Here is a 12,351-nt window from a genome sequence, read left to right on the forward strand (position 1 = left end):
AGGCATAGGCTGCACTGCTTATCCACGTGGAATCACAAGCAGGTAGTGGCCAGTTACCTCTGACTGCGGCTGAGAATCCGACAGTGGAGCCCACCCCTCTTCCCATGGTCCCATGGAAGAGACTATTTCTGGTGCTTCTGGCTTTGCACAGAAAGCACAGCAGGAACTGGAAGAGCATGTTCCAGGAGTGAAAAGGGATATAAGCAAGGAAGCGCATTATACTATGGATGCCACTGTTTTTCTGGCAGAGCTCCTGCTTCTCTAACACTGGCAGCGTCGGCAATAAAAATAAAATCCAACAGGTGAAGCTTTCCCCTCATCGAATGTCAGTGTCAGGAAATTGCTCATTTATTGTATTGTCCCTCTGTTGTTGTTGTTGATGATGATGATGATGTTGTGGAGCGCACACAGAACGGGCGTCCTCAAAAGAGAAGACTCCAGACGCACCCCTTTGCCCGAGGAAACCATTTGCCTTTATAAGAACAGCAAGGCGGTGGTGGAGCCTCTCACCTGCTCCTTGCCGCGCTTCCCCCGTCCCACAACGCTGCGTCTGCCCATCGCCTTTCCCAGCAAATTTCTCGGCCTCCCACGCGGAGCCCATCATTCCATCTGACTCGCGACGTGATTCCTCCCCCCGGTCAATTTTGCTCTAATTGCGCGCGCTCCCCTCACACACCTTAACGCTCCTGCCCACCCCGTCGTCGAACAGCTTTTCTCTCTCCCCACGCCCACCCCCGTCTCTCTCCCGCCGCTATCCCTTGGCGGGTGAGGGAGAAACTCCGCTTTCCGACCCAGCAAGCCCCACCCCACACTCGGTGCCCTTCTCGTCGTCGTCCCCCTTCTTCACACTTTCCCCCCTTTGCCCACCAGCCCGCCCGCCACCTTCGCTCCCCGCCCCCGCCGCGCGTTTCCCGCCTTCCTTCCGCCCCTCACACCGGCTCGGCTGCCTCGCGCAAAGACGGAGCAGCCCCCGGCCGAGCTGCTGCGCCGGGGCAAACTTGGCCAAGCCGCTCCAGCGGGATTTGCTCCCGGCAGCGGGAGGAAAAGGAAAGGGAAGCGCGCCCGAGGCATCGAGAGAGCGCGTCCGCCCTGCTTGAGGCGGACGGAGGAGGCACAGCCTTGCGCCGGCCCTCGAGTAGAAGCAACCGCGGAGCCCCCGTTGCCAGACGTGGCTTCGCCTGCTGCCGCAGCCCCTTCGCGACGGGCCCTCGCCCCGGCGCTGGAAATGAAGAGAGTGTGCACGCTCTCCCTCTGGCTCTGGATCGGCATCGTCTCGGAAGCAGGTGAGTGAGCGCAGGCGCGCCTTCGACGGAGCGCACGCCGGCGGCGCCGCGCAGCTGCTGTGGGCTGGCAAGGGATGGGACGGGGCATCGCCTGGCTGCGGGAGACGGAGCGGTCTGCGCCCGGGATGAACCTGAGCGGAAAGCTCCAGCCCAGCAACTCCGCGCTCCCTCCGCCCGCGTGCGCGGAGTTGCCCCAGCGGCTCCCGACCGCCTGGCACCGGCGGGGACGGGCATCCCCTGGCTCCTCTCACCCTTTCGCTGCTCCTTGCACGCTCTCCGTGGCCTCGGCCCCCAACCTTGCCTTTTGCCTCCCTTTCTTCTCTAGATAATATTTGCCACTTTTCAGCTCCCCCCGCTTTTATTGCTTCTTTGGATTCTGAGACCCCAGCTGTGCGCTCTTCCTCTGTCCCTTCATTCCCTTTCTCATCCCTTTCCCTCTTTTGTTAACTCCGCCGCTCGCCGGGCAAAGCATCTGCCAACTTAGTAGTGTTGTACCCGCTTCCTTCGACTACTTGTTCCATCTTTTTCGACTTCAGCTGGATGACCGAGCGCCATTCAACCACCAGAGGGCACTCTTGGGTGACTAATCTTTTCCTCCAGCTGCACGCAAAGTTCGGGCAGGAAAGGAGACTTTAGACATCCCTTTGGTTTAACCCCGCAACAGGGATCAAACCTGCGCTGGTTCCTCAGGAAGTGCCTTCTGGTGTGATCCTGCACAGTTTATCCTGCCTTTGTGTTGGTTTTTTTCTTTCTTTTCCTTTTTAATGCATTGCCTGTTGTTTGTGTGCTATGCAGACTGAGACACATAAGTTGGTTCAAGTTACTGCATTTATTGCCAAAACACATTGACTGGCCCAACACTAGGGCTGCATTCACAAAGTGAACAAAGTGGGACCATAGGAGCCAACTCCTAGGGGCTGAGGTCCCTTCACTCTCCCCCAATAAAATATTGGAGCCCCCCCCCCAATTGATCGACATTGCCATTGAAATGGTATGTGCACGCTGCATCTTGCTATTGATTATGTGGGGTGGGGCTTACCTCCCCCCACCAATATTTTATTCAAGTTAGCACCCCTGAGTGGGACTTTCCTTCTGAGTAGATCTATACTGGCTGAGACTGCATGAGATGCCTGTCAGACCTGGGAGTAGGGAGGTGGTCTGCATGTCAGAGGGGCCTGCATGTCAGAGCTACTAATAAAATAAAGCTGTAGGCAACATTTGCTGAGATGCAGAAAATGTTTCTGTGGAGGAGGACTATGACACATGATTTGCTAGCGTTCAGGTAGGAGGCTATAAGGAACCAGAGAGACCACAGCAAAAGTCATAGTGCAGGAAGCTTTGCATGCGGTAAGATCAATTTTTGCAGCATAAGACCATTTTCTATCATCACAGCTCCATGCTTCATCACTGTTGTGGTGTATTGTTTATTCCACAAAAAAGTGATTTAAAAGCAGGGTCTTAAGCATCTGAGAGGTATAGAGTGCAGCACCATGCGCATTGCAAGTCCAGACAGCTGCTGCTCAGCAAAGGTGCTTTTAAGGCATAGTGCTTTGCAGCTGGAATTGGACACTGTGATTAATTATTTGTGGGTGATGTTACCTTTCTCCTACTAACCTAATGGGTCTGAACAAGGCTAATACACACTGGGTTGCTGCCTCTGGGGTGGAGTGCACACAAGCAGCGCACATGCTTGATTTTTCATGTCCTGATACAAAGAGAACTGAGTTGATATAATGCTTCCTTCATAAGAATCAGAGTTTCTGTGAGGCAGGAGGGCAGTGTGGATTGAGAACACCACCTTTCCTAAACGAATAGCTAGAAAGGAATGAAGAATAAACAGGTGTGAGATAAATCTGGCATAGGGGCTTGAATGTGTTCTGAAAGCTGATGGTGGTGATGTTCAGACCCATGTTCAGCTGTGAAGCTCACCTGGTGACTTTGGAGTACATTAGTTTCAATGGCACACAATTTTTTATACAAGCTTTAACACTCTTTATCTGTCTCTTATGCCAACATGAATGTCTGATGATCAGGTGCCACTATTGGCATACTTAACTTTGATTTGTAAATATTTCCTTTTACATCCAGACAGTATTGCACCATAGTTCAGGGGTGGGGTAGGTGATTTTAGCCGGTCGCTTTGTCAGCCTGTCCTATCTCCCTGGGTTATTGAGAGGCTAAAGCAGGAGAGATGAGGAGATCCATACATATTCCCTGGAAGAATTGTGTGTGGCGGGGTAATCATCACACATAATGTTAAGAAATGTTAAGTCTTGAGGTTTGGGTGAGGAGGTTTACAGACTCCTGTATTTGGGCTCTTTATAATAGGGATGTCTAAACTGGGGGCTTTCAGATGTTGTTGGACTATACAGATCTCATCAGCCCCTGGCAATAGTGGTGTGTGGGGGCAGAATCACAGGGGTGGTTGCCCCGGGTGCAAAATTCTTAGGGGTGCAACATTTCAACACCCGGTGCTGCCTCAATACAGTGCATGCTTCCATTGCTGAGTTCTGTTGAAAATGGCTTCTCCATGCAAACCAGAAAGTGTCCTCTCCAGGCAGCGGAATTATTTCTCCTTTCTTAATCTTTGCGGCTGTGATCTCCTGGGTGCCATGGGTGGCACTAGGAATGTGCATGCGTACTCTGTCCTTTTCCCTCCCTCCTTCCCTCCCTTGTCAGCCCCTGGGCACTGGCAACCCACGCTGCGCCAATGCCTACCAGCATGGGACAAGGCCCATTCTTTGTTGCCTCCTTATTTTGTATGATAAGTTGTAAATAAACATGCACAGTCAGTTCTCCTCAGGCCCACCCAGCCACTTGGTTAAGGGTGCACCAATTTCTTGGGCCTGCAGTACATAGCTGGACTGCAGATCATACTGACTCGCCTGGCTTCATGGATCAAGTCTCCATTTACAGTGAGAGTGCTAAAAGCATCCTTTTGGCACGGGGCCAAGTAAAACTCAAACCTACCGCTTCCAGGAATGTAGCTGAGGGAGGCAGACAAATCCTTGTAGCAGACGTAGTGGAGCATGCTGACATGATTGCAGAGGGCATATGGAATATATTATTGCCGCACTTTTCCCCGATAGATCCCCAATTGCCGCAGCACCTGCTGCAAGGACGCTTGACACAATGTGTTAAACAGATACCCCCTGCTCCTTGTAGCCTGGGACTTGGTGCTAGGCATTCCGATGGATTGCAGCACGACCATAATTTCTCCTCTGTGGGCATAGAAATACTTCTGCAGCTGCTCTGATATCCAGTGACTGTTTAAATTAATCCCAGGATTTTTATTGCTTCTGGCTATCTTAAAGCTTTGTTTCTTATTTCAAGCTGCTAATGAGGTGGGTTGTGTTAGTCCCATTGGTGGATTTCTCCTAAGGTCAAAACTGTAATGGTGCTTAATGAATTGCAGTGGTATCATTGCTCCTCCAAAGTGCCTCATCATTAAAAGGACACAGCCAGGCTCAGTGCCTAGGCTGGCTCTGTGTTTTAAGCCTGGTTCTAACCAGCGGCACAGGAAGCCTTTCGGGCACCTGGGGCGGTGCGCCCAAAGGGGCGGGGCGAACCGCCCATAGGGACGGCACGGGGAGTGTGGCACCCATAGGGATGGGCAGGGCGCACGGCACCCATGGGGGGGACGGGGCGGGGAGTGCAGTGCAGTGCCCTTAGGGAGGGATGGGATGGGGCACACAGCACCCACAGGGACAGGATGGGGCGCGAAGTGCCCTTAGGGAGGTACAGGACGGGCACCTGGCACCCATAGGGATGGGGCGCGCCACAGGGGCCAGGGCCTCAGCCACCCTACAGCTGGGGGGGGAGGCAGTGGGCAGACATCGTGGAGCCTGTGAGTGCCTGAGATGCGTGGCTCGGGCACGCTGCAGGCCCTACAGTGAGTGCCACCCGCCATTTTGTCACCCCCTTCAGTGGGGACACCTGTGGTGGACCGCACCTACCGCACCCCCTTGCTACGCCCTGATTTCTACCCCCTCACAAAAATAAGTCTACATATACTCACATGCTTTGCATCCCACACTTTACCAGTAGGGCTGGTAAAAGTCAGAAAAAGTCAGAAACTCTGGAGAGCCATTATTAGTCAGTGTAGACAATACAGTGTAGGCTGTAATGGTCTGACTTGGTATAAGGCAGGTTCCTATGCTCCCATTGTGAGTACAGACAGCTTACAAAGGGGGATTTCCAGTCCACCGTCCCACCTTATAATTCCTCAGTCCTTTTAGTTTTCTTCTTCTTCTTGCAATAGCCTTCTCATGTTACACTTGACTAAGACATTCAAAGCCAGCTCAGCACAGTTGTGGCTACTTGGCAGTGAGGCCAAACCAAGAGATGATGGAAAATCCAAAACAAGCTAGCAAGTGTCCAAATGGAATTCCAGTTATTGTGCTACAGTCCATTGATGCCCTTCATAAAAAAGAGACAAAGATAATATTGCTGCAAAATCACAAGGATATCATGAATCACCAGTCACTGGAGAGACAAGAAAGAATGCAAAGTTGTGTAATGCAATAAGGGCAGAACCTGGCGAACTAACTTATTGAATCTGCCCCCCTCACATTCTGCAACTGCAGTCATCCACTTGCCCTTCTGACTATTTCCAATATTTTAAACAGTATTGCTTTTCCACAGTTACTCCTCCTATACAGTATAAATAATGCCTCTTCACTTCTCTCCATCTGTGTTATGAATTTACAGCAAAGATTTATCCCCCTTTCCTCCATAAAAAACCCCAAGTTATCTGATCAGACAGGAAAAAATAATAACCCAATATGTTATTCACAGAAAAGAGAGTGGACCTTCTGGAATTTATCTTTAGACATTAGGAAGTTTCTAAAGGATACAGGGATTACCTTTTCACTGTAGTAACCTAGAGTTCGCCAGATGTCAGTTTATTCCGTTAATGGTTTCATAATAGGAAATAACCTGTTCAGCATACTGGAAGTGTGTGAGTATAGCTGTCACATAGACAAGCAACTGTAAACCTGTCTATAAGGAGATAAAATAATCACTGAATGCTTTCAAGACATGCATATGCTTAACTTCCTGGCATAAACTTAATAGAGGTACATAGTCAACTGTTTGCTGTTACAAATGGGTTAAATTTATACACTGCTGAGACAGGCATGCCCTGAACTGAAGTTGGGTGATACGTTATAGAGATCAAACTGTGCCAATATTACGCTCTCTGAACTTTATGTAAAACTGAGTCACGCACTATGATTAATCCAGGTATCCGCAGGTCCCTGCCTTTTAACAGGTAGCCTGCAAAGAGTTAAGTGAAGATGCTTAGCTATGATGCCAGGCATGATGTCCAAGCCTTTGCTGGCGGAGGTCAGCAGTGGTTCATGGGAAAGGAAAAATTGGCAGCTGGGCCGGATGTCCTGCATTTCCCCTCTTCCTGCAGCCGCCTGAACTGCGGTCCTTATTTAGCTTTCCTGATGGGCAGGAGGAATCCGATGGCGGAAACTGTCATAGCCTGATAACAGTTCAGGGACCCCTTTATGATGGGTGTCTAGGTAGGCAATGGGTCAGTTTTCATTTTGGTGAGGATGGGGGAGGAGAACAGCATGCCCGGCCAACTCAGGCATGATTGACACTGGCCATTTAATATACATTTTCCAGGGGGAGAAAGTATCTGCACTTCAGTGTGTTGATCTGCTCACTTACTTGTAAACAAATCACGCTGCATTTCTAGTCTGAAAATAATCCAACTATGAAATGATGACATCTTTCAAGGAGGTGTTTTTTCCCCCTTTCTGTGGGCGGTTGAGCCAGCTGACTCAGGGAGGAGTTCATGGGGAGAGGGGAAAGGGGGATCCTGGAGTAGAGCCTTCTGGCTGGAGTCCAGGCCCGGGCAGAGTTTTCCACTGACTTATGGTGACAATGTGTCAGCAAGGCCAGCAATAACAATGGCATGGTACATGGTGACGCAGGGCTTGTCAGAAGTGAGAGGCAGTCAAGAAGGAATCTCTGTACAAGCAGCATGAACAAAACATTCGGACGTGTATTTTCACCATACATGGTGCTTTGATATGATCTGTGTACTAGAGTCTACATTTACAGTTACATACAAAACAAACCCGTATTAGAACTGCTGAAGTAAATATATTTCCAATAAAAGCAACTCCACTATATTTGTATTGACTTCTGCCATTTTTTCATGGAGCAACATGCTCCATGAGAATGGTCATTATATGCACACTTAGCTATTCCTTTACCCCATGTATGAATCTCCATTTGGAGAATGAAACCTCAGCACAGAACAGCTTAAACTGCAGGTCAGAGCTAGGCAAGCACTGGATGATTTGGGGGGGTAGCTATGGTGAAATTCATTGTGGACATCCTAATGATCACCAGTGTTTGCCCAACTTTGACTTGAAGCTTAAGCATTTCTGTATCCATGGTTTAATTTTCCATGTGGTGACTGATACATTAAAAATAATATTCCAAGAAAGGCTGCTTGAAATAAGAGATAGGAAACGTGCTCCAATTTCCACTTCACTGAAGAGGGCAAAGTTACTCTGGATTTAAAACAAGACAAGATGGGGCATGCAATTTTGCAAACATATCCAATTAGCATAACTCATGTTGTTCACCAAATGTTGGTTTTTCTGGCTGCAGAATTGTAAACTGCACATTACTAGGCAAACACAGGTTCCCAGTTTGCCTAATACTGTTAATGAATGGATAGGCAGGGCATTAGCAAGGGAGTGTTACTGGGCAAGAGTGAGTGCTTAAACATTTTCAGCTCACCAATGTCCCCCATAACCCTCCTCTCCCACCAGTTCCCCACCCCTCTCTTTCTCTCCCAGCTCCCTGCTTTGCCCAGGTGGCTCCAAGGCCATGCATTAGCCCATCAGTCAAGCAACAAGTCCAGGAGAATGGTTGTAGGGAAAGGCTAAGCACTTCCAGCCTCTGATTCTCCTCTGTAAATACCCGCTGCTGCATCACTGTTGACTTTTTTTTTTGCTGAGTTAAATTGTACATATACCCCGACTTTATGTATTAACAGTGCACAGGATTGTTTGAGTTGCTTCAATAAACCTCTAAAAGGGAACATGGAAATAAGTGACTGTTATGTCCAACAATGGCTGCGCGCACATTACCCTGGCTCCAGTGTGCTCTCATTCTGGAGGTACACCTGACATTAGCCACAATCCATATCTATCATGTAGTTCTTGATGCTTGATGTGTTTTCCCTCAAACCAGTTGCCATATGATTTGAAAACATAAGCCACATTCACTTCCCAGTTAAGCTGAGGTGTGTACCTTTGAGACAACCATTGTGCATGTGCAGATGACAGCTTCATGGGGGAATTGCAGGCGAGGGAAAATGTGCATTGGATGAAGATATCCTTGCCAGGCAAATGCAACTTGAAATGCAGCAGGCAGGCATCTCATTGTGTTTTAAGTTACTAATATGTACATAGCCTACGTATTTTGGAAGAGCCTACTGCCTATTCCAAATAGTAACCATATTTGCTCTAGCTTGCTGGTTGTTCTGTTTTCCTTGCAGTTTTAAATCTTACCTCATTTCCACCCTAGCAGCATCTGCAGGAAGGAATAAGGGTGATCAACCAGAATAGTCTCAAGAGTTGTAGACAGAGCAGAAAAGAACATAGCAATGCCCTGCAGAGTGTTCCACAGAAAGAAGGAAGGAAGTTTTTATTACTAGGCTAAATCCTAAATTTCTTGTTCTGCAATCAATGACGTCCGAGGGACTGTTGGCTGATTGAAATTGAGAATAAAAATTCCAGGAATCACTGCAAGGGCCTGGAGTATGTAAAACGTTTGGCAAACCAGAAGTTTTCAGAAATTGCACTTTAGTAAGTTGAAATTGCACTGTTTCCACAGGTAAAACTGAGATGATGTGGACAGCCAAGGCTCTTATGGAATATAGGCCCTAAATCTAGAGGAGGAAATAGTTGTACTTTAGTCTTGTTGAAATAAGTGGGTCAAGTTTAGTCATGGCTAAGCCTAATAAGCCTGACTGTATTAGGGCCAAAGTATACAAGGATTTAGTTGTCCTTCCTCCACATGTCTATATTGCAAATTATAAAATGTACAATTCAAGTACATATGCGATTTGAGAACCAAATGTTTCAGCCTTGTAATTTGATTTTCTGATCAATCCATCATTTTATTTGCATGCCATCTTTCCATAGTTAAAACTATGCTCAAAGTGGATTACAACGTATAAAAAATGCATAACTACAAACATAAGAAAAGTAGTTATAAACAATAAACAAAACATCAAAAAGTACACAACCAAACTGAACAATTTCCACATAAACCATAAGATCCAGTATAAAGTTATAAAAAACTAACATCAACAACAGCAGCAACCCCCCACAACAAAATCCCCTAAACAGTTCCCTGTCCCCTGATAATAACATATTTATTTTACCAGTTGGATCATCCTTTATATTTTTATTTATACAGGCAACAACCGATTTATGTGCACCCGAATGACATGTACACACGCACAGCACCGAACCTGGAAATACCCCAAAATGTCATAAAGACATCACAAAAAGGGGCGGAATGGGGTAGGGGCGGAGCAGGCTTATGTGTGCTCTGCCGACACATGGGAGGATCTGGGATGTAAACCCCAGCACAAAAACGAGGATTACCTGTATACTAGGGACTGCACCACTGTTTAGGTTGCTCACCAACCCCTGCCTGACCACTTCCCCTTTTCAACCCCTCTCATCTTACACCTGGCACTAAACCTATCCCCATCCCTTTACACCTAACCCAAACCTGCCTTCTCTCTGTTTAGTTATTCTATTTTTACTGCCAGGAAAGGGGAGACTTGTTTTTGAGATTTTCTGCTTCAGATACCCAATAACTTGGTTGGCTTTGGATACTATGCACCTTGATTTGAGTGTGTGTGTGTGTGTGTCCATTTGTTGCTCCACTTTTGGGCAGCAAAATGTCCTGAGTTGGCTCTGTTTCTGCATAATGTATTAATATTTCAGGGAAAATATCCTTGAGATAAGAATACAAATGAAGGAAGCAGGGGAAGACTTACCAAAAGGAGTGAGAGTAGAGATGGTACAGTATTTGAAAGAGGTGCTTTGCCCAAAGTATTGTCCAAAATATATTTGGGAGGAAAATGTGTGTGTGTGTTTTAAAGTTAGTACCTTTCCTTGTGCCTTCCTCATTCTCGAAGAATGAGCATCCACTGCCTCATTCTGATATGTAGCTTCGGCATTCTGCTTGCTCCTGACTTTGCAGTTCAGTGGCAGAGTCAGACAAGGACTGTGCTCCCAGGGCTTGGCATTTCTCAGTATTTACAGCCCCCTCCCCACCCCTAGCTGGTTAGACAAATAAAATCTAATGCCGACTGAATCCCCAGCTCTCTGTCCTCAACAGCAATAACAAGACCTGGGTGGCATTTCAAAGAATTTATCCGTAGGAGATGGCTTGAAATTAGCTAGCATTGGAATATATTCTTTTAATTTTGGGGGCTGGAAGAGAAATGTAATACTTTCTTTGTAATAGACTGGAGACTCTGGCTTAGCTGCTGTTTAGCTAGTATTGCTATGAATTGGAAAGATTGCTTAGAGCATTGACCTCTCACTAACCCCTTCCCCAATCCCAATGAAAACATGTTTTATTGCAAGAGTAGATAAAAGGAATCATAAATAAATGTGGTCTTGCGCAAGCTCTATGCTACCTGCCCAAGTGCAAAAATATGTGTTAGCACTGACAAGTTTGATTAAAAATCGATGGCTAAAGTTCCTGCTTGCACTAAATTTACAGTTTTATAATGTTTTAAGAGAAGAGAGACTGTATCATCCACTTTAGAATACAAACCACCAAGCTTTGAGAAAAAGATTCAGAATCATCGCTGATACAACAGATTGGTAGAAATGAAAGTTTCTGGATTCCTTTCAGCTGCAGTAGGGGGTACATGGGCCCAGGGGGAGACGAGGCCCATTTTTATAACACTAAACTGTGGTTTAGTGTTATATCCAAACCAGGTGTCCAATTAATTCATCAAGACAACAGAGTTTTTGGAGACCACACTGTTGTGGATTTCGCTATACCTTTCTGCTACATCTTGAATGAATGAGACCAGCCAGTTCATCTGATTTTCAGCCCCTTTCAAGCACACTCAGTTATTAAGTACAACATCTTTGTTAGTAATTACCATCCTTAATTGAGTCATTAGCATATATAAACATTTCCCTGCTATTGTATCCTGCTTGTGAGTACCTCTGGGGTTTGAGTTATTGTGTATGGAAACAATTTTAAATAGGAAAACAACAATCAGTAGAATTAGAATTTAAAAAAAATAAAAATTGGTGATTTATGATGGCCTGCAAACCATTTATAAAAAAATATATTTTCAACTTGAAGTTCTAACTATGAAAATATGATTGATTTGAACACAAGTAGCCTGTTGAGAAAGCCACAACATGGCATTTCAATGGACATCTTTTTTGTTTGACGGGAAAAATGAATTTCATGCCTGCCTGTGATTATTAGTTATCTGTGCAGATTCATTGACTGTCTCTTTGAACTTGTAATCATCAGGATTTGTACTCTGCAAAGGTTGCACTATTTGATTGTTTTATTAAAGGGGGAGGTAACTGAAGTTCTTCAATCCTGGGAGGCTGCAAAATAAAATATTAGATATGCATTCCTTTAAGTATTAATTATATGATCAAAGCATTTTCCATCCATTTCCTGCTCTCTATACTGCTATGATTATAGCTCATCTCTCCACCAGAGAATTCAAGAAAACTGTAATGCATTTATAAACCTAAATAGGGAATGTTTGCACATTGGGGGGAAATGGTCTGTTTCAAAGGCTATAAATTTAGCCAGTAACTCCAAAGTAATGAAAGTAATCAAGGACCAAACCAGGGATGGCACCTCCTCACCTCTCTGTAAGTGCTCAAGCATTTTTCACACCTTTGTGATGTGAACAAATTCAACAGATGAAGTGTTTCCCAATATGGAGATGATATGGAAGTATCTCCTATTAGGTTTCTCTGTCAGGCAACTGTTAAAAGAAGTCACAGGAACACTGATAGAAAAA

At 46.1% G+C, this 12,351-nt stretch overlaps 1 protein-coding gene and 1 long non-coding RNA gene across 3 annotated transcripts in view; one reads left to right on the top strand and one right to left on the bottom strand.

Moving 5' to 3' along the window:
• The first annotated feature begins 1,217 nt into the window (after positions 1–1,217).
• Positions 1,218–12,351, top strand: part of FLT4 (fms related receptor tyrosine kinase 4) — a 95,036-nt gene continuing 83,902 nt past the window's right edge. For both annotated transcript variants that reach the window (XM_081180729.1, XM_081180730.1), the window contains exon 1: positions 1,218–1,283. In XM_081180729.1, coding sequence (XP_081036855.1) covers positions 1,226–1,283 — 58 coding nt within the window. In that variant the 5' untranslated portion in view covers positions 1,218–1,225. The remainder of the gene's footprint in view (positions 1,284–12,351) is intronic.
• LOC308579834 lies at positions 5,281–12,312 on the bottom strand. Its single transcript, XR_014004598.1, has 3 exons — positions 12,194–12,312; positions 6,149–6,284; positions 5,281–5,702 (listed from the first exon to the last, which is right to left on the bottom strand). It is a non-coding gene; the product is annotated as an uncharacterized lncRNA (long non-coding RNA).

Source organism: Podarcis bocagei (assembly GCF_964188305.1).
Source record: "Podarcis bocagei genome assembly, chromosome: 2".
Taxonomy (NCBI): Eukaryota; Metazoa; Chordata; class Lepidosauria; order Squamata; family Lacertidae; genus Podarcis; species Podarcis bocagei.